We start from the raw sequence: 23153 nt of genomic DNA on the forward strand, positions 1-23153 counted from the left end.
GCTGTGTTGGCCATATTGCGTATCGATCCACCTTGTGTTGTGATGGCTGCGCTTAATTAGATTTATATTGTAAACAGAGACTCACAGTATGAAATTTAAATTAGCAGGTAAATGTTATCCATCAAAGCAAATAATAATGTGTTGTGCGGTGCTGTGCAGTATTGGTATTCCAGAGATTTATATGGGCTGTAAATGGAGGGAGAACCTTTCACCCTCAGGGTTTACTGCAGGCTGTAGAGCGGCATGCAGCCTGTGTGCTCTTTCCCTTGTCTCTGCAGGCGTCGCTCACCGAGAGACACGATGACTGACACATAAACAGAAACACGCAGGAATTCAAGCACAGGCGTTATCTAAAAAAAAAAGAAGAGCAAAATAGAGATGAATGAAGCTTTGAAGCTAAAAAAGAAGAAAAAAAAAAAAAGTGGGCACCAATATCCTCACCATTATATTTGCCCCAATCTGACAAAAACAATTGTGTCGTCATACTCAACAGGGCTCCTTTGTGACTCCTGTTTATAGCTGTTGCTGCAGGAAACCCCATTGTCCTGTCCTAATCAAATTAAAACATGTAGAGGCATGACTCCAAATGCTGTCAGAATAACCTCAAGGATATGGAGCAGATTATTGGAATTCAATCCAATGTAATTAAACACTCCTCCCCCATCCGGCAGGGAGTCGAGACATTAAAAAAAAACCTGAGGTTTAATTTCCGGCTCCAGATATTCCTCTGTACACTGAGTCATGGAGGGAGGTGCACATGGATGATCCAGCCAGATCACCGTCTTAGCTCTCAGAGTAAAAGTTAAGCACGGGGAAGCAGAATGTTTCAAACTATGGATTTAACAAGAGAAGCTGGGGTTAAGACCTTTGCTTCTCCGTGTTTAACTTGGCATCAAAGGACTTTGTTTCCTGCATGAAGTCTGAACGGATTCGGATGGATTTCTGCTTCTTGTTTGAGGAGGTGCACACATATTCCCATTGGTGTAATGTGGGATGCAACAGATGCATTGAACAAATATTGCATATACCTGGAAGTACCTATAGTCCCGCTTTTTCCCCCCGGTGTGTTTACGCACATCTGAAGAACCACTGATGTGTGTATCCGCTCCATAATAGAGATATTGTGCACAGCATAGCCTGGCTCTCGGTGTTCGTGATCTTTGCCGGGTCAGAGAGGGAGCAGGCAACTTTAAGATATCTTGACAACAGTGTTGCAGACTGTGTACCTTTGGAACACATTGTACTCTGAAGTTATTTTTACCATTTTGGCTGCTGGAAATGTCTCCTGCATTAGGGTTATAGTTAAACCCCATTCAGATTGTGGGATGGACTCATGATTAATTCTATAAAACGGCATCATTTTACATTTTGACTTTGGTCTGTTTTATCTTTCAAATATACATTTAAACACTACAGCAAGTGTAATATTAAACAAATCCTTACTTTGATGATCTTTTTTGGATTATTTTCCAATTCCATTACAAGGTTATATAAGATCGATCACATCAAACTACTGTGCCATGAGTAAAAAAAAAACATAAAAGTCCATTCTTACTATATAGTATGTTCACAAGAGGTTTCAGTTGCATGTTGGGAGTATGATTAGCTTCCAGTTGTGATGCTATGCACATGAATGTTAGTGCTACAATAGCATCTATTCTATTTGTTTGAATCTATATAACATTACATTTTCAGAGGATTTACTATATGTATGGTCGGAATCTTAAGCAATATTATTTATCGTCATATTGTCCTGTGACAACAAGTTCTGAGACTGTTCCTATTGTGCAGGAGCCGAGCACAGCATAGTGATACGCATGGAGCAGGGGGAAGTCATAACTTCAAAGTAAGTATTCAAAGGTGCGTCACTTGGTTAACATCAGTACCTGTGTTAACATGCATTTACAATTTTCACCAAGGATCGGGAAGTTGAACAGAGAGCGCACATCAACTTGTAACACTTTCGCATGAAGGTTGATCCCTTTCCCCCTAAACCGTGCACGTCATAGTGTTGCACTCCATATGTGCACAGCAAGAACAGTTTCGAAGCTTTTGGATTGCACCTTGTATCTCCACATTTAATGATTCCAAAATGTTCAGATACACCAAAAGAACATTCAATTTAGCTTTATGGGTCTAATTAGCTTAAACTAAAGCATTCAATCACCCACTGGAATCTGTAAAAAGTATTGCATACATGGTTTTCACAGGAAAGTGACATCTTAGTGAGATAGTTCTTGACTGTAGCACATATAGAAACACCTTGGAGTGCTGTGTCTGAGAAAAGTCCAGCAGTTTTACCACAGTGAACTAAAAAAAAAATACACAAATAGTGGAGTTATGTCAGATTACAGCTAAAATTGCTGTTTCTGGGCGACACTGAAAACAAAGCCATAATGAGCCCTGCTTAATTCTGGAGCTGAGTAACAGTCATTATTACTGCAAGTGTCACCCTATGAAGTCATCTCAACAGCCCTTGAATAGTGTATGGGGAAACCACATGATAGCATTCATCATTGTACAAAAGGGTTTTGTGGAATGTATAATTACATACTTATATGGATTAATGTCTCAAACTGCTGACATTTTCTGTCATTATTATGACCCGTTATTGTGTGAAATGGCTCTCAGCTTGTATCAGTCATGATATTTCAAACACTTAATACAAGTGAGGGAATTTTGTTATTTAAAAAAAAATGATAAAAGATATGCATATTTTGTTTTAAACCTTTGTCTTCAGGGGATGGGGGAGTGTGTGTTGGCGGGGGTGGGGGTGCTGGTCTTTAAATTGAGCCCATTGAGTAGTATTTTAATCTGTTGTTTTTCTTTTTTTTTTCTGCACTACAGATGTCCTTTTTGACCTGACCTGCAAGTGATATGTCACCTGTGAAGGAATTGTTCTTCATGTTTTTATTTTTATTTTTTAAACATTTATTTCCACCAGAAATATTTTTCCTGCATATAGACTCTTTCTGCCCAGATATCCGTGTACTGGGATCAGCTTACATGTGATTCGTGATGTGGTTTTTGGTGTAGTTCAGTTCAAACTGGGTACGGAAGAGATTTGCTCAAAATTTTGGTTGAGATGTCCATTATTTGTCATTAACATTTGTATTTAAAAACCCAGAATATTGCTTTGGAAAATAATTATTTACTGATAACGATTTGTTGTACATTTGTTAACATTAAAATCTGAATGATTTTTCTTTTCTTTTCTTCAGAACCTATGTTGCTGACACAAATAATACTGATTCAATTATAAAAATGTGAAGCTGCCGTGGATTTAGGGGGGGTATATTGGCAGAAATAGAATATGATATTCAGAATTAAGTTTTCATTGTTGTATAATCACCTGACAACAAGAGTCATTGTTTCTTTTGTGCTCTTCAGATCTACAGAGAGAGTGGGTCCTCTTTCACGGAGCGCACCATGTTGCACCGCCATGTTTCTACAGAAGCCCAGAAGGGACAAACCAAATACGGAATCTCGAGAGGGTCTTTCACATTTTTTTACAGCCACCATAGATTATCTGACATGCTTGGAAGGGGAGGGCGAAGCGAAGGGTATTCAGTTGTTTGCAATCTGCAACCTCACCACTAGATGCCACAAAATCCTACACACTGCTTTGGTGTGTTCTGTTTGTTTATACTTGAACAGTTTGTAGAAAAAAAAAAAAAGAAAAAGGAAAGTACAGCCCAAAAGTGTTTTTGTTTTTTTTAACAAGTCCATTTGATAATTTTTTTTATCTTTGAAAAAAAAATATTTTTCATACGCATTTTTTCCCCCACCTTAAATGTTACTAATGGGGACACATGTAAGATGTTTGTTTTTTAAAGTGCACTCTTGTTTTAATTGACAGCTCAGCTGTTTGGTAAATGCTTATACTGGAAAAAAAAATGACAAAATGAACTAAAAAATTAAATCAGAGCATTCATATGTGATGTGTCACTTATTTTCAGCAACCCCCAGCTTCACTGTTATGCACCTGACATCTACCCAGCACAAAAACCTGTTGGTCACTGGTGCAGCAAAAAAACAACCTTGACTAAGGTCTCTGACCTTATGATTAAGGTGGCTTTTTCTTTGGACTTCAGTCCACAATGGAATTGGTCGTAAACCCTCATGATTACCAGGGAAACAAATGGAAACTGTCATTTTCAGTCACTTGTTTTGGTGCCAGAAACTATACATTCATTCAAAGTAAGACCAGAATAAGATCAGTTGAATTTCCTGTTGATGACCTTGAACACCAAGACCATCTAAATTTGCAGGGCACGTTTATTTTCATGTTTTTTAATTTATTCTTAAAATATTTCATGATAAAAAAATGTATGTAAATGACTCTCTAATACTTCTGCAGTGCTTTCTCTTTCTCTCTCTCTCTCCTCGCTGTATTCGTCGCCACCGGAGAGAGGCTGGATTTGTGCGAAGAAACACAAGCACAAAAATAAATTAAGAGATCAAAACCCATAGAGAGGAAATGAGTCAGTATTCCACACCGTGTACAATACAATATCATAGCAAATTAGCAGATTTCAATGGCTTCCACTGACTACCATAGATTTACAATGTTCAGTTGGCTGCAGATCAGTTCTCAATAAATTGTGTCACTTTCCTTTTTTTTTTTTTCATTAATGGTTCGGATAGACAGTGACTTGTAGATGACCATGAAAAGAAAGCGGCTACTGAGGTGTGAACAGAAAACCTGGGACTACGAGCCAGCAGTAATGAGAACAACAGCATTTGTTCACATCCTACTAAACTGCCATTGTGACCACATTTTAAGTCCAATAAGCTTCTCTACAAAGGTACAACATATAAAACTGTTAAATATATAACTTTTTAGGGCCTTTCAAAATACATTTAATGACATTTCTTTACTCCTTTTCAGACTCAACAGCATTTATACTCTCTGTAGATAGTTATCATTTCTTTGATAGGATTAGCACTCCTTATCAACGACCAACCCGACAATTCTTCCTGCAAGCTGTCCCAACCGTAGCTACTGAAAAATGCAAATCAGATTTTTTTTTTTTTTTTTTTTTTTGATACACAGTTATACGTATGTAGTACCTATATCTCCAGTTCCAAAATACAGTGGTGGGCTTAGTCTGAGAAAAAAAATGTCTGGAAAGTTTTAAAAGTACTCCTTTGATTGTGTACGGTACGTTACGCCACCGCTCCCAAAGGTTCGGTTAGCATTGGTCCACTTGTGCACCGTGTCTCTGTGGGGGCAGTCGTTGGTCAGTAGCGACACACAAAGCCTGTTCACAAAGTCTCAGTGTGCCTTTGCCAGGTGGTCCTCTCTGTCATAATGATCATATGTGTTGGTTTGCTCTTTGGTCTATAAAAATATGGGAGGTTTACTCCAGCAGAAGGCCTATTCACAGCAGAGAGCGCTCAGTTTGTTTTTTTTACTGCCTCGCAAGGTGGTCCGAGAAGCAACAGGGTTTGCTCTGGAACTCCTGTACTCGAGTCGAGGGGAGAGATGTCGGAAATCCCTTGTTTGATGCAGTTAGCAGCTCCAAACGGTGGACTTCCAATGAGGCAAAAAACCATTCATGGGGTTTTGAGGTGTCTGATCCTCCGTGGCACGAGCAGGCAGATATAGAGGAGAGGAGGTGGACGCAACGTGTTGACCCAACGACAGATAGCAGGAGGGAGTAGCCAGAAACCCAGAGGGGGTGAGGGGGCAGTCACAGGAAATAGGAAGTGTTTTATAGCTAGTTTGTCCAGTGTCCAGGAGAGAGCTTACTCCCTCAAACAGTCACTCCCTGGTTTTCCCATCTCTGGTTGTGTTACGAGACCTGTGAATCAACAAGAACAGAGCAAACACAACTGTTATAGCACACAGTCGTTGTCACTGTCAGCTCCTGAGAGAATTATCTGGAGGTGTATTCTGGAAAAAAGACATTGTGATTCAACTGATTTCCATATTCTTCATACTGCCTGGATATGAAGCAATTTGCGTTTTGAAGTACACTGTTTAAATGAAAATATTCCAGCAGTTTTTTTTCTTTCATTTAACAGAATTGTTTAATGCAGCATTTATTTTTATTTTTTGCTGTGTAAATGATTTTTTTTTCTTCTTTTAAAGTCTGAAATATGTTTATGTGCTTTCTTGCTGAGACTTATTTGAGAAGATTGATACCACTTTTTTTATGTGTCCCCTAAATATGAAGCTGGAGTAAGGAAATGGTGGACTTAATGTAAAAATAATCTAAATAGAAGAAAGCAGTTTACCTGGCTCTGTCCAAAGGCCATAAATTAGTAGCATCTTAAAAGGTCACTAATCTATACATTATTACTCTTTTTGTAATACAAAATACTCAAATGTAAAAATTACATTTTACCATTTGGGAGTGCAACGAGATATAATACAAACTGATATCGCACCTGTAATACACATGCCTGTCAACTACAGAGTAGCATGGCAGTATCACATTCTTGCCTCGTGGTGGCCTGAAAAACCCCATGGTTTAGAGTTTGGGGAGAAAAAAAAAACACAATTTGGGTTTAGGAAAAAAAAAAAAAGACGTGAGTGTGTGGAGACGACACAAACCGTAACAAAAACACAGTGCCCTCTAGTGGACTCGCTAGAGTATTACACGCTTTTCCATGATATTCATGTGTTCATGAACTTCAGAGATGTTGCTAGGCAGATTTTGCTACTTTCGTAGACCTCCTGAGTTTCCAGTCAGTATGCTAAATAAAGTTAACTGGCAGCTAAACAATGGTTGAATTTGACCTCAAACTCAGCAAGAAAGCAAATATGAATCTAAAAAATGTGGAACCATTCTTTAACGGAAAGAAAATAACCTTTTCATTGAATACACGGTGTGTTGCTAAAAGCGTTATGTTATTGCAATCACTCTAATTGCATTGTAAGAGTGTTTTGCGAGTCAAATATTTACAATTCTTCAGCAGGTGTCACCCAATGACAAAGGTAGTCTCACAGGGCAGAGGCTAAGAAACAATTCATCTGCCACAGAAAGACAAACCTGGAAGCATCCTTGCCATCTGGCCCCCACCAGTCACACATCCAACTTGATAAAGGTGTTGATACCTTCTAAGACACTTGCTTTGCCACCAAAGCTTAATTTAATTTATTATTATGAACTCTTGATGATATCACAGGGTGCAGGTGTTGAGTGGAGTACGAGCATGCATCACAGATGACATTGTTTTATGCTGTGGGAATAATAAACGTCTCAAGGAGCTCAGGGTTTAATAGAGATAATGTGATGTTTTTTGCTGGAGCTGGGCATGAAATGATCCAGAGGTATAACGGCTTAAAGCAAGGCCGTGACTGTGCTAACTGCCCAAACAGGTGTTAAATCCCAGTGTTAGCACAGTTTCCCTCTCTCAATGCCTCCTAGTGGAGCACGCTGAGATTACAATGTAACTGTATGATCAAGCAGCCACTGATAAAATGGACGGAGTGCAGAATCACTGCACAGAAACATTGTTGTGGAAGGAGAGAAATACAATGCAAATGAATATAAGTAGGCAGAGATGTGGTCCTTTGTTTATGTGAGCTGCCACATAGTCTGTGTCTACCATGGTAATTTTCTTATATTCTCTTTTTTTTCCTCACACCCACTGTGGCAAATGGTTACCCATAAATCTCACACACAAATCTCATCTCAGGGAAATGCAAGCCTTCTATTAAAAAGAGGAAAGAATGTCAGATGAATATGAGATGAATTTGCCCCATGAATAAAATTTACCGGCCCAGGTGATTATTACCTGGGGTTTATCAGGAAACGACCGTATTACTCTATTTTATATCTTATAACAGCGAGCGAATATTTTACAGTCTTGCGCCGGAGGAGAATGCAGAGAGGAGGGAAATGCGATGCGGGTGAACATATGGATAAACTTTGAGTCCAGTGGTTTGGCTATTCAAACAAGACCTTCAACTGGAAAATAGTTAAACATTCAAGTACGACTGATAACTGCTCTGGGTCTTGTAATAACAGAAGGGAACATCATGGATGTAATCCATCTGTGTTAATGTGCAATTTACGCAGGCTTCTCTTGTTATGGAGCAAGCAGGCAATTCACTCAATACATATCGATACGTACCCAGCGGCGTTCGATCGAGGACGAGGACAATATTTGGTTTCCTAGAGACGTTGCATAGCGCTTCCTGTCTCGAAGCCAGGCTGAAATGCTTTGACGTATAGATTAGAACGTGCACGCATTTGTGATGGCGTTCACATGCACTCAGTATGTGCATTCTAGTGAAGGTCCGTGCGAACACATCTGTTCAAGCTACAGATAACTATATCCACAATAAATGCGGAGTGCCTCTCCAGCTGGGAGTTGGAGAAGTGAAAGCGAATGCACCCGAACATATGGCTCTGGCCTGACATTTCCTCTCCGTATGAACTTTCGCTGACTCCCTTCAAAATGTCACAGCGCTGTGACCCGTGGTGAACGTGTGAATGGGCATGCATGAAAGAAAATGGATCTACTTTGCCAAACCAAACTCTTCATCGAGACACTGATAGATGTGGGTAATGCAGAATCTCAGGAGTATACCGTTGATTAATTGATGTATGATTAAATTATTTTGTACAGTCGCTGGAAGCTTTGCTGAGGAATGCGAGGTGGTGCTGAAGCATCAGCTAATTGAACCAAGCCTTTTTCTATCTGTCATTCTAAAGTGCCTCTGCTTTTTGCATCCCCTCACTCTACTTTTTTTCTAATACTTGTTCTTGCCCTCGCTGTTTGATGTTAAGTATTGTGCAGTCGAGCACGCTCTCTGTACTGCGCAAGTCGCACAATAGCATTCCAGATGAATATTCATAAGTGAACTGGTAGGCTAGGAATGATCCACAGGTTAATAAGAGACGGGAAATTGCTCATTACATGCTGTGAAGTTGGATAATGCCTGGAGCAGATGCAAACATCAAAATACATGAACATGTATGCACGGGCCTCCAGACACTGGGCCCCATTCCACATTAGGAGAGTTCAAAGCTATCTGGGGCGTTATGTCATTATCGACCCTTTCATACTGCATTTCTTCAGAACATCAAAGCAAACACATTTTACTCTCTGCATTATGCAATATGATCAGAACTTAATGCTCCAGAGGAAACATTAGAACACATTTATCGTTGGCGTCAGGCAGTAACAACAAAATGTCATTGATTTGTTTAAATTACAAACAACTTGCCTGACGTGTTGTCAACATGGTCCTCAATACACTGTAATGTATAGATTATATCTGGTCGTTCAGTGAAAGCTTCTGTATTGCATGTCACTGTATGAGATCAGAAGATTGCGGGCGATATGCTGCAACTTTGTTTTCCTTTAAACTCTATATTAAGAGATCAAGTGCTTAAATCCGATTGTAGATGTCCTTTTCTGTGAGTAAATAGACAATCATCTTCTATTTGATGCACCGTGCCGAGGTCTGAGTTCACCCCATGCATTCCACCCTGTGTCTATTTATAGTTTCAAATCTACTGAAGACTTTGCTGTCTGGACTGAAAAGCAGTGGGATCAGATTTTCCCTCAAAAGCGAATTATAACATGGGCCATAAATGCTGACAGTACTGACCGACAGAAGAGCCTGTTTTTTTCCCCGAAAACTATGAGAGCGGGCATTTTTATGACTTTGGCCTCATCCCTTTTATTGCGCTGTACGTTAGATTTACTACACGGCCACTCTCTATTTCCCGATCACATGTATTAATATCAGAGTCTGCTTGGCGCCTTGTTTTATTTGAGTGCGCAGACGCCATCTGACACAATACTTTAAAGACAATATACAAGGCGTGCCAATAAAGCAGGCTGGAAATAAACCGATGGCTTTTACTGGTTTTGCCGTGCACATGGATTTTCTTTGGTTAAACACACACAAGGGAAATGGTGAGCTTAAGGAAAAATGAGGGAGCCAAATAAAGATATCAAACAAGCAGACGGTTGTTTCAATTGTGGATTTATGTGCGCGCATTCATGTGAGTCTATGCTTCCTGTTGTTTGCATGTTCTACTAAAGCTGGAGCAGGATGTGTTTGTGTTCCCTCCCTTGGTGCAGCGTTCTCGAGTACTTTTTCTGTCTATTTGTGGGAACTTCGGTACTCCTTTACCTATTGAAATTCACCGGGAAGGACTTGTTTAATGCTCGATAGTCCACTCCACAAAATTCTTCTCTGATCTTCACACCCCCAGAATCTTTTTCGAGGAGCAGTAGTTGTCGGGTTTGGAGGAGACGCAGGCAAGGGGAGCACATTGGAGCTTTTGGATAAGCTGTGACAGCCGGGATTACATCTTGTGAATATCCGCTCACTGCCCAACAAAATACACAAACTGCTGCTCCTCAAGAAGGCGCGCAGGGACTCGTCAGTGTCTGCCGCCCTACGTCTCACTGAAACCTGGCTTGGTAAGACCGTCCCTGACAGCGTCTTACATCTGCCAGGCTTCCGACTCCACAGAGCGGACCGCACGTTAAAGCGGACAACAAGAGGGGGGGGGGGGGATGGATTGGGTGTACAGATATTACAGGCCTTTGTTGGGGAGACCTTACAACACCTTGCTGACCAGATAACCATACTCCCTCCTGATCCTTCTTGGTGATTTTAACCGAGCAAATCTCAGCCACAAACTGCCAAAATGCAGACAGCATATCAAGTTCCACCAGGAAAAAAGAAAAACACTGGATCACTGCTATACCATACTAAAAGATGTACATTGCTCTGTTCCTTGTGCAGCTTTGGGACTGTCTGATCACTGCCTGATTCATCTTCCCCCACCTTACAGGCATAAATAAAAATGGGCAGAACCTGTGGTTAAAACTCTGAGAAGAGGGACCAAGGAGTCAAAGATAGAATCACAGGCTTACTTTGACTGTACTGTAGTTTTGAGGCTGCATCTAATGACTTGAATGAACTCACCAACACTGTGTGCATCGGTATCTGTGAGGATGTGAGCATGCCCACCAAAACTTTCTGCACCTTCAGTAACTATTCACCCTGAAAAACAGGTTTTCAGCAAACAGCAATACATTGGCACAGAGAGGCTTGCAGGACATTACAGGCATACTGTTCAGAACCTTAAACTGGATGACAACCTGAATGCACTTTACTGCAGTCTACATACGTCTACAGTCACACTCCTCCCCACAAACCTCACAACAAACTTCACCACCAAATCACCCACCTCCCCTCCCCACTGTCTGCACACCGACTCCCCACCTACACTGAGGATCTGTGAGGAGGATGGCTGTCGGCTCTTTCAAAGACACTACATCAGGAATGCTCCAGGCCCAGATGGTGTTTTACCCTCCTGTCTGAGAGCCCATGCTGATCAGGTGGCCACCGTCTTCACTCATTTCTCCCACAGATCCCTGGACCTATTTGAAGCCACACCCCCTTGCTTCAAATGCCCCACCATGACCCCGGTCCCAAAGAAACGCTCCATCGCAGGACTGAATGACTACAGGCCTGTCACCCTGACGTCTGTGTTCATGAAGTCCCTTGAGAGTCAGGTGCTGACCCACCTGAAGGACATCACAGGTTTTTTTGCTGGAACTCTGCAGTTTGCCCACCGGGTCAACGGGTCAGTGGATGATGCAGTCAGCATAGGACTGCCTTACATCATGCAACGCCTTGACTTCCGAGTTTTAATATGCAAAGATTCTGTTTGTAGACTTCTGCTCGGCGTTCTGCATCATCACCCCTCTATCCAAACACATCAGTGTGCCTGCCTCCACCTGTCAGTGGACCAGACATTTTCTGACAGACAGGAAACAGCAGGTGATGCTGGAGAAATCCACATCCAGCATTCGCACCACCAGCCCCCGGGGATGCACACTTCCCCTAGGGCTCTTCTCCCTCTACACCAGCGACTGTACCTCAGGAGACCCATCTGTAAAACTCCTGAAATTTGCCGACAACTCAACATTCATTGGGCCCATGAGCGCCCCCTCACCAGACATCTGCTGAAATCTACAATCTCCCAGGAGCCGAAGAGGGAGAACAACATTGACACAATCATTCAAAAGGCCCAACAGAGGAAGCATATACTGTGACAGCTCAGGAACTTCATCCTGCCTCAAACATCACTAATCCAGTTTACATTACATTAATCGAGTGTTTTATCTGGACACCCATCACAGTCTGGCTTGGATCGGCCACCAAACAGGGCAGGAACAGACCACAATGGACAGTCAAGTCAGCAGAAAGGATTATTGGTGCCGATCTGCCGACTATCCGTGACTTGTACACTTCAAGACTGAAGAAACAAGCAGGGAAAATCACAGCAGATGCCTCACACCCAGGACACACCTGCGCCAACTTTTCCCATAAGACTCTATACGCCAAAACTTACAGAAACGAGAACAGTTCTTCCGTCTCGCCACCACCCTGATGAACACTTATATATCAGCTACCTGTTGTTGTCATGACAGTCACGTGTCATATAAAAGCTGCACACAAACAAGCACACATGCATCTACTGTATATAATCATTGACGATATATAACGTACTTTATTCTTTACCCATCTAATATCAATTTCAGCACACATACATCTCATGTAAATATATTGAGAGACATGAGACAAATGTCTTGCACGTGTTCACATACTTGGCCAATAACAGTTCATTTCAAGTCAATTTAGTCACAAATCAAAGGTTTTCCCGAAGGAAGATCGAGATTAGGCGGCTTTGTGTTGTACCTTGCTGCCTCCATGAGGCCCTTGGTGCTCTGTAGCTGCTTGTGTTGCTTGATGCCTTTGCGGGACCAGGGTATGGGTGGAGCTGTTGTGATGGTGATGGTAGAGGTGGTGGAGGTGTTGGTAGGTGGATTTTGGCTGTCTGTCAAGGGGTCATCAATGCTCTCCATAGTGCAAGAGTGTCGAGGGGGACTCTTGTCGCGTCATAGAGCCTGAAGGGAGAGAGGGAGAGGGGAAGGCGGCAAAGGTTATCAAGCCCAAGGATGCAGTTTTGTTTTTCCAGATTTAGACACAGTCACACCAGCACCACCGCCACCATTTTCAGAATTTGTCTCATTAAAGTGTCTTGGACAGGTGTCTATTTGGATTTGTCGACATTTGTAGAGCAAATCAGTGCTTGTGTTTATCAAAAGGAAACTGTTCTGCGTTAAATGTGTTCTGGTGTTAACTATAGAAGTAGTGCACATACAAGCAAAATTGAAAGAGGCTTTGTGTTTTACCCATTAATCTTATTTAATCATTATCGTCTTGTTAAGCAGTAACCTGAAATGAAATGTCAATAAATAATTCATGCATCATCAATTCATTTATAATTAATTATTTTGAAGTAATTTGTAATGTTCTTATATTATTCATTATTTAACATTATAAGCCATATACGCATGCCTTATTGAAGTTTCATATCGTATTCTATGATGTCCTTTGGCCCTGGCAGCAGCGCGGCTCTAAAAAAGTTAATGCTGCTCAGTTGTCCCCCAGTTTGTTCTAGATTGAAATATCTCAACATCTATTGGATGAATTCCCATACAATTTGGTGCAGACTTTCATGGTCCCCAGATTATGGTAACTGGTGATTGTGGTGAACCACTGACTTGATCCTGTAGCGCCACCTGCAGGTAAGACTTTTCACATTTTAAAGAGTGTGTAGTAAATATCAAACCGAGTGGATTGGGAGTAAATTTTGCAGAGACATTCATGGTCCCCAGATGATGGAGCCTCTGGCATTTTCTTTAGCACTATCATCAGGCAAGTTTGTCTCAAATCAGCAGCAAAACTAATCACAATCCCATTAGCTTCATCTTTAATAATTGTTCAGTGCTTATTAGCAAATATTAGCACATTAGTGCTATACTAAGTTGTAAACATTATTCCTGGTGCTGGTGTGGCTGTATACTCTTTTGCGTGCATCACCGTTCAGTAAAAAACAAGATTTCAAAGTTTTCAGACATGATTGTTTCTTCTATTGATTGAGAACACTGTCTTCTTCTCTACCACTTTAGCTAAATAATACGATTGAAAACCCAAAGGAATTTCTTTGAAAATCCATTGTCCCACAGCTCAGAACAAGCCTGTTTTTCCTCCTTCATAGACTGAAATGTAATCATTTTTGGAAGCACTTTTTTTCTGAGAACATAACAAATGTACTGCAATTGGCTTGGGTGTCAGGATGCACTTGTTTTATCCTTTGCATGTGTGCATTTGTTTGTGCTTGTATGTTGGAATACATTTTCATTTCTTGTAACTTTTAGCTGCTCACACATAAACACAAGCTAGTTATAAATCCTTGCTTTTATGAAATCGATGTCTGTTTTTCAATGCCACATGGAAATAGCTGAATGTCTGGAATGGAACAATGTCGACACTTGGGCTGAATTACAAGCAGGGACTCTGCTGGACAGCAGAGTCTACACTGCTCACTTAGTAGATCAATCCAACAAGCTCTTAGGCTGTTGATAGGAACTTTGAAAGATAGACTTTCTCAATCTTCAACTCAGTTCCTCTCGCTTCTCTCGCCCTTAACAGTTCCAATATCATTCAAAAAAAATGGAGGACTTCGTTTTCCTTCAAAGGCGAAGCGATGTGCTGACTTGGCTCCCTCTAGAAGGAAGCTGGCAGACGCAGCTAATGGTTAGCAGCAACAGGGTCTCTTTCTCTTTCTCCCTTTTCTCTCGGCCTGTCTGGGGTGGCCAAGCAGCTGTCTTCTTAGTGGTGATTCTGTTCAACTCACTGTTGGATGTGCCTAGAGGGCCCAGAGGGATCAATTACCAAGGCCGGTACCGACCCAGAACCACAAGGAGGTGGGGGGAGGGGCATGGTGATGGTGGTGGTGGTGGTGTGTGTGTGTGTGTGTGTGTGGGGAGGGGGTCCCATCAGGCTGAGCCTGAGCAGGATCCACAGAGAGATGGAAAGGAAGTGATGGAGGGGGGTTGGTGTTGGGGAATGGTGGGAGGGGGGCGGGGGTTGGGGGACCCTCAGCACTTGCTTACAAACCCCAATTGAAGGAGCTTTTCATACTCGGCCGCACAACGTGCCGTCACTGGAAGAGGAATAAATGCGTAAATGTTCTGGAAGCTTACAGGCAGACACAGACATGGCCTGGAGATTGTTTAGTGCAAACTGCCCACTTTGTAGAAAAATATGTTTACGTGTCGACGAAAACAGTCTTCATCTCCATGCATATGAATACACAGAAGGATATGAAGAATTGTGCACACCCTCCCCTCCCACATGCAGAGCTCCTACAAATTGTATAAAATATGCAAATACATACGCATGAGCTCATATTATCAAATATTCCAATATTCTCTCTTCACTTGTAGAGGTAGCACTGTGGATACTCCTCCTTTCTCTCTGTATTCTCCTGTCCTCTCCGCGGTGAAAACGTCTTGATTACAGTAATCACAGTCTTTCTCTCAGTAGGTGCCACTTCTGTTCATAGCACTCCGCTCACAGCCTAAATACTCCAATCAGGATCGACCTAATGGAACATATGATTAAGGCCTCGTTAGACATCTGAGGATTTTTTTAGCCACTTTTGTTTTAGAACTGACGTCCACATTACGAGTCCCTGTGCCTTGCAATGTCTGAAAATGATGGTGCGTATAATACACTGTACTCTCTTGCTGTTATAATCACGTCATATCAAAAATATTGGCAATACTCTACTGGGTGCTATGTAAGCAGCGTGGCTGTCAAAAAAAGGCTGGTCTGTTGGATTTTGTGCAATTATAACTTGAAGCTACTTTTGAAAGGAATGTCCTTTTCCATGAATTTAACAGTCACTGAAAGGCCAAACAAGAGCCACCGCTTGATGTGAATCAACTAAAAGAGACTTCATGTTTTACGATGCTTTACATTTGACTGGCTCAAATCTCTCCCTGTCTTTCAGTCGCGTTGCTCCTTTCTTCTCCTCGCGCTGCATTCCTCTTTGTTTTGAATTGTTCGTCTTATCAGGCTGTCACAAAAAGCTGCCAGATAACCTGAGGTGATTTCACTTTTCTCCTTTAACAGCGCACTCACTGTGCCTCTTTTCTCGCCGAGCTCCCCGCGTCGGCATACGCAGAGAGAGATAGCTCCTCGCGCCGTTTCATCTGCCAGTCTAAAATGGTGGAGGGCACGGCGCAGAGCATCCTCCTCTCTGGAGAGAGACAGCACTGAGCCTTTCACTCAGAGGATGTATAGGAGATGACTGCTGAGACTACATATCGTTTTGCTAAAAGGGGAGCGCCTTGCAAAGGCAGCAAACGCAGCATTTGACTGTGGTGACTGTGATAAAACGTATATTCAAAATATTCAGCGACATGGAGAGCAGAAAGGATTGTGGGAGTGGAAAGTTAACCGGAGCAGCTGTAGTGTTTCCTTTTCTGGTGATTTTCTTCAGATGATCTTTCCAGAACCAAAAGACAACATATTGTGAGGATACTGTGACTACACACACAGGTTATATTGCACTATTATAGAAAGTTCAGCTTGGGTATCATAAAAACAACCATTTTCAGCTATTTTTCAGTCAGTTTAGATGGTCAAAACTAACTTTATGAAAGGTTGGTTTATTCTCCATTCTCTGGGAAACCTTTCAATGATACAGTAGTTTGCTAAGCCGTCTTTAGTTACCGTTGAGATACCTGTCAGGCCTTTCATTCTATCACAACACATCTGTGGTTTGCAGTGATAACAGTGGCAGGTTTTGCAAAGAACACAGTCCTTAGAGTACACTCAAGCTAAAACTGAATTAATTGGTTAAAAACGTCTGTACTCCAGCAGACATTTAAACATATGAACTGAAACCAGAACCCTGTAAAAGCTTGTCAGATATCGATGTGATGGCTACATGAGTGATATCATGCTGAAAGACTAATAATACAGCTGCATGTCTCTGGAAAAACATGAACACCCTCACCAGCAGGTGATCCATGTAGAAAAGCACTGTCCTTGTCCTATATAGAGGTAGTTAACCATAGTGCTGTAATACTGTATTTGAATGCAAACTTACAAAATTATTGTTTCTAACACAACTTTACCATGAAAAAAACCATACTTACATATGTTCAAGCAGCACAATGGTAACAGTTTGACTTAAATGAGTTTGTATTTTCAGTATGCCTAATTTTTACTGGACAAAAGGATTTGAGGATGAGGAGAAACGGACGACTTGTCAAGCAGGAGCTGCTATATTGCTGTTGTTTTTCTAAACTATGATGTCATTGCATATAAAATCCAACATTGGAGATGTAACCCCGGTTACGTTTAAAGATTAGAAAGGTGATGTGGACCAGTATAAGAAAGAACTGGGACCGCAGGAGCTCAGGAATTGAACATCAGTAAAGAGGCACAACACAGGAATGAACCTTTCATGAACTATATTAACAACTGCAGTACAGATGGTTAAACAACAAATGACAAAATTACACCACAACAGATTATTTTATTGGCCCATCACAGTGTCAATTAAAGAAGAGCGTCTTAACCCTTTATATGCCAGATATTGCTTTTAAGCATGGACTACATAGATGTTTCATATCTAACCAGGTCATTTTTTATTGGAACCAGAATGACGACATGACAGTTGCTTTAGGAAAAACAAATATAGGTTACTACTGCAGCTTGACAAGCCTACTTATGATTGCTATGCTGTGTATATGGAAATTGAACCTTTGATGTTCAGGGGCATGGCTTCATGAAAAGTAATTTGCAAAAACACTTAAACATTTGGTCACATCAGTTATGTTTTGACAGATATTAGTGATAACTTTGTATCTTTACTTCCTTATGGGCAAGTTGCATATTTTGGCAAACGTAATGTTCCATGTGTTCAGATGAAACAAAAAGAAAATGATGAACATGCAGTGTATTGTCCTTCTGCATTTCATACATTTTCATTAATACAGTTAAGCGAACCCTCTCGGTGGCTCATTCATTTGAGCTTGATTTTCTGTGAGGTATTGTGTCAGCGAGAAGCCCTGATACTGAAATAAATTATGTTCTCTATACCTTCACAAGTCTACCTCTACATGACATGTGTCCTTCTCAGCTAAAAGTAACCCCACTCAAAATTTCAGTGTCAACAATAACTGATGTACATATCAATCTTCATATACTTCTTCTGGAGCGGACCTTAGAGCAATCCATATTGCATTTTTTTTTTTTTATTGACAAGAGCAACTATGAACTCTTCAAAGCAGGGTCAGACTAAGATAAATGCAATCAGGGAGGGAGGACAGGGCAAGGACTGAAAAAGTGATAGACAACGGGGGAGAGAGGGAGAAAATGTGAAGAAAATATAACAAAAGCAAGTGGAAAAGACTCGAACAAATATGCAAGAAAGTTATTTTTATACAGAAGCATGTCGAATGGTGGCCGCTGAGAAGAGTGACATTCTGTAGGATGAGGGAGGACGACCAGCATCTAATCCGTCTTGCCAAGCAAAGGTAGAGAGGAGGTCAGCGGTGTCATATTGAAAAAAAAAATCACTCCTCTGTTTGACAATGAAAGCACAACCTCTCAAACATTCGATGAATACACGCAAACAGCCTCCTGACATTTGTCTAAAATATCCCTTTATGGGGCTATGGGGCTGAGTCAGATTGACTTGGCTTAGTCAAATGCCCCGAGGGGATATGTCTGTTTGTCAGCATTGATGTTTTCGCACAAACACCTGACAGACAGGTCGGACATGCTCACTGGACTGTGCGCAGCTAACATTCATCCTCAGGCAGTATTGGGGTGGCTGCAGTTTGGGTTTAACCTTGAAAAGCCTCAGGAAGGGGCGATTTGTTCAACGTTAACCAGAGGGAGGCTTGGGAGTAAATGGTTTGTTTTGTTTTTGCCGGTGATTCTCCCTTGGGTCTGCAGATAACGAGAGGTTTATGTAATTTTTGCTCGGGAGAATCGGCGTTAACCTTTAATGCATTTGTACAATTTTAGGCTCAATGTGTGGCTGAGAAGTGACATTCTAAATCTTTCTTGAGGCTCCTCAACTTGCCCGACATTAAAGTGAGCGTTCACATCAGGTCAGTCTGTCCATCAAATAAATTAATATTTTAAGAAGAATTTTAAACAATGACCCGAGTCTGCTTGTTGCCAGCTATTAAGAGTCCTTGACAGGGAAAGCTGCTGAAAGACACCCACACCCCTCCCCCCTCTCCCCCACACACACAGACACAGAGAGAGACACACACACACACACACACACACACACACACACACACACACACACACACACACACACACACACACACACACACACACACACACACACACACACACACGGACTGGCACAGATGAGTGCGCATAGCTGTCCAGCCATTTGACTAGCTGTCACCAAGTTTAAAGTAGCCAATGAAGCAAGCAAGAAATACCTGTCACATCCCGCATATTGTCAGCATAAGCCGATGAGAGCTGCACTGACTGACTTCCTAAGCAGGATATGAAACGTACATGTGGGCCAAAGCGTACAGGGCTACCCTTTGCAGGAGAGTGGGGACACATATTCTCAGTTATGAATATGCAGATGCTGAGAGAGAACATATCAGTAAGAGCTTGTTAACACACATGCTATACTGCACATGCATCAGATCTATTTGTCTCCGAACACACAGCGACCACCATATTTGCATACTCAACAACACCCACACCCACACCCACACCCACACACATGCACACCCACACACACACACACACACACACACACACACACACACACACACACACACACACACACACACACACACACACACACACTTATATCTGTCACATAACAAATTAAATCGTAGGTGGAATATGAAATGGCCGTCAACGCAGTGTCCACAACCAGGTTCATCTTCAGGTCATCTTTGTGACAGGGCACTGCGAGGCACACATGACTCAGAGCACAGAAAGAGCACCATCAGCTGACTGATAGCAAACCGCATATCACCTAGATTCAGCAGTTAGTCTGTGTTTCTGCGCTGTATTTATGGGTGTTTGTCATTCAGCAGGAAGGAATAAACAAATTAGTCAGCTAATGACTAAATCATGACAGATGCATTAACGATGCCCCACTGGTCCTCCCTGTTCACCCATTGACATTCACAGACAGATAGGGCAGCTGCGTTGTGTATGTATGTGTTGCATAACCTGTTTCTCAACCGAGACCTCTTTAATTACGACAGTATAGACGCGGCGCATGCAGGCGGAAGAGCAACAGTGTTTACGTCTCTTGTAAAGTGGAGTAGGGGATGCGGGGCTGGAGGCAGGGTGTGGAGAACGGGCCGGTGAGTGAACGGGCGGCATCTTGGCCAGTAAAAGCGGTGGCTCCCCATCTGCTGACGTCATTAACATTAAGATTGTCCCTAATTCAAGCTAATTGCTGGCATTGAGGAAGTAAACAAAGCGTAGAGTTGGCGGAAATGAAGGAGGGCAGGACATATTTTCATAGGTTTGTGAATGGTTTTCCACTGTTATCAATATACTTGTGGCTGACAGTGTAAAAGTTGGCACAAAGTACACTATGGCAATAGTTCGAGGTGGTGCTTGAATATCCATGTGAGGCAGGACCACATGATTTTTGCTAAACCGTAGCTAATAGGGGCACAAGTAACAGGGATGGTGACTTCAATTTTCTGTCATCACCCGAGATTCTTCGAAGTTGCACTCATCAATATTTGTATTTTAACAATTATCCATATCCAGGTGTTTAGCATCATAGGAGCCTAATAAAATTAGCATTTAACTGATGAACATACTGTAGTGGAGCAGATCAAGAACCACACTGTTTTTCCCAAGGATTTGGTGGAGATCAAAACAGAGCTACAAGAGAGAATAGATAGATAGATAGATAGATAGATAGATAGATAGATAGATAGATAGATAGATAGATAGATAGATAGATAGATAGATAGATAGATAGATAGATAGATAGATAGATAGATAGATAGATAGATAGATACTTTATTTATTTATTTCCGCTATAGCAGCATTATAGATACAATATAGATATTTGGCATGTGGTCAAATAATACTGTTTTGTCAGTATTACATCATCATGAGACGACCAGGCTGAGAGTGAATGAAATGGGACGACAGGCGTGAAACGTGGCGTATTTGCTTCATTTTATTTCTGTGATGAAAACCATTGACACGTTTATGTGCGACATGTTAAAAGGTTTGAGCCAAATAAAGTATGCAGCCGAAAACAGTGTTTAAAATAGTTTTCATAGTATACATATGCCAGTAGGTCACAGCTTTTTTTGGGAGCCAATGCTCACAAATGTTCTTATCCTCTATAATGGCTTAGCTTGTCAAAATGCCCCCCTCACAGTTTTGCCCCCCCCCCCAAAAAAATGGTTTAATCACTTTTGTTTCATGAAAGACAATTACATTAAATATGTCCTTAGTTTGGATTTAAACTACAGTTGTTTTTTGACTGGTTTATGAGGCCCAAAAGAAAGAACCTGAACTCACCGTAGTGGTTTTGACTCGGCCTCCGGGCTGTGTACAAGTCCAGCCAGATTTATTGACTAACAGGTCACAGCCTTCGTCCTCCAAACATGGCACCATCTCACACCACTGCTTTTTCCGAACAATACCAGCTGCAGAGGAAGACACAAAGAGAGAAAGAACGATTAGAAGGGTGAGAGGAAAAAACAGGAGAAATAAACAGATGAAGAGAAATGATAGAGAGAAGTGGATGCAGAGATGTGACGATTAAAATAGAGAGTGGGTTTGGGGATGACAGATGGGAGAAGACAGATATGGGCGAAGATATAACACGATTGAAAAATGATGGAAAAGAGGAGAAAATGTGTAGAAATACATATGAATGGAGTGAAAAAAGATGGAGAGATGCAGAGGGGTGGGTTGAAAGAGAGATGAAGTAGATGAAGAGCAATGAAGTAAAGAGACAATTGAGAGGTATGAGAGTAGACAATGACAGTGAGAGATGAGGGAAAGATGCGGCGAATCAGACAGATGGAGAGAAATGGAGGGAGCTGAGATCAGTTGGGTAAATAAAATCAAACATCTCAAATGATCGTTAGAAGGTTTTACAGCCCCCTTGCCTTCTGCGACCTTTCAAGCAGGAGGATATATTTTGTAAACCCTGCACTTACATCAACAGGAATATAAATAAATCAAATAATCATATGTCGAATACAGTATGAACAATCCGGGACATCCGATGCATTTCACAATATTTTGTGCTTTAATTTGTACACTGTTTGTCTCAACCTGCTCTGCGATATTGAAGCTCCAGACTATATTTCCAGGAAAAGCCCCAGGCTTCAACCTAATACTTACTAGTACTAGTACTGTAATCTTCACTTACAGACTGAGACATAACGACAACGCTGATAAATATAGTAGCAACTAAACTGTGTTCTTGTTAATTCAGACAAAGTGACGTGGGAGCTGCAGTATGATCTTTCACTAATGATTTTAGGCTTTTTTTTTTGGCAGATAATCCGCTGGTTTTTTTTGCTGTTGTGCAGTTTTCTCCCCACATTTTGTGTCCCAAAAAGTACCAGTACTATTACTCTTTGTTTTTGCCTCAATGCCAATCCACATTGTTGGTGTCAGGAAATTGCATACAGCCATTTGATTCCTCCAGCATACCTATACAGCTTCTTTTCATGTAACAGCAATAAGCTTGTGCACTGAACTTTGTTCTGTAGATCCTTGTCTCACTGCGGGCATTGTGCATGACATTTTGTTAGGTTGAACCTGAAACCGTAACGGCATTGTCTTTGCCTTTGTGCCTGTACCATGTATGAAACACTACAGGGCTTTTAATTTGAAATGAGGGTTTTTAATTTGAAATGGCATTTGGTCAAACAATGGCATAGACACTGTCTGTGATTGGTTGTTATAATGTGGGAATGTTAAGATTAGGGTTAGGATTAGATTTAAGGACCACTTTACTGACAATTAATTCACAGCAGTGTAGAGTTTAGAGTTTATGTCCCTCCAGCTGATCCAATCGAGCGCCAGTTCACACTTAGTCAGTAATAGACATTTGCGTTGATAGGACTGGCCCAGCTGTTGCTGTCCAGCAACAAAAAGGTTCAAGTATGTAGGGAATTTGTTTTCAATGTCTTTTAAAACTTTGATTAACTGATTTTGTTTATGTTATCAGTTAGAACAAAATACATACATTTCTACCTATTTGTGTTAAAGAGTAAAAATGAAAAACCATTGGTTGGCAATAGAA

At 41.4% G+C, this 23153-nt stretch overlaps 1 protein-coding gene across 5 annotated transcripts in view; it reads right to left on the bottom strand.

Annotated features, from left to right (window-relative positions):
• Positions 1-2057: 2057 nt before the first annotated feature.
• tafa5a (TAFA chemokine like family member 5a) overlaps positions 2058-23153 on the bottom strand; it is a 139202-nt gene continuing 118106 nt past the window's right edge. For 4 of the 5 annotated variants that reach the window (XR_011310973.1, XR_011310975.1, XR_011310974.1 and 1 more), the window contains 3 exons: positions 21410-21537; positions 12692-12900; positions 2058-5807 (listed from right to left, as the gene is read on the bottom strand). Coding sequence is in view for 1 of the 5 variants with exons in the window: in XM_069700280.1 (XP_069556381.1) it covers positions 5799-5807; positions 21410-21537 (137 nt within the window). In the remaining 4 variants the exon portion in view is untranslated. The remainder of the gene's footprint in view (positions 5808-12691; positions 12901-21409; positions 21538-23153) is intronic. The other variant, XM_069700280.1, reaches the window with a different exon arrangement.

The sequence above is a fragment of the Brachyistius frenatus genome, unplaced genomic scaffold, assembly GCF_029030835.1.
Source record: "Brachyistius frenatus isolate BFR_SWC_R1_liver_20210118 unplaced genomic scaffold, ASM2903083v1 Contig_33, whole genome shotgun sequence".
Lineage (NCBI taxonomy): Eukaryota > Metazoa > Chordata > Actinopteri > Embiotocidae > Brachyistius > Brachyistius frenatus.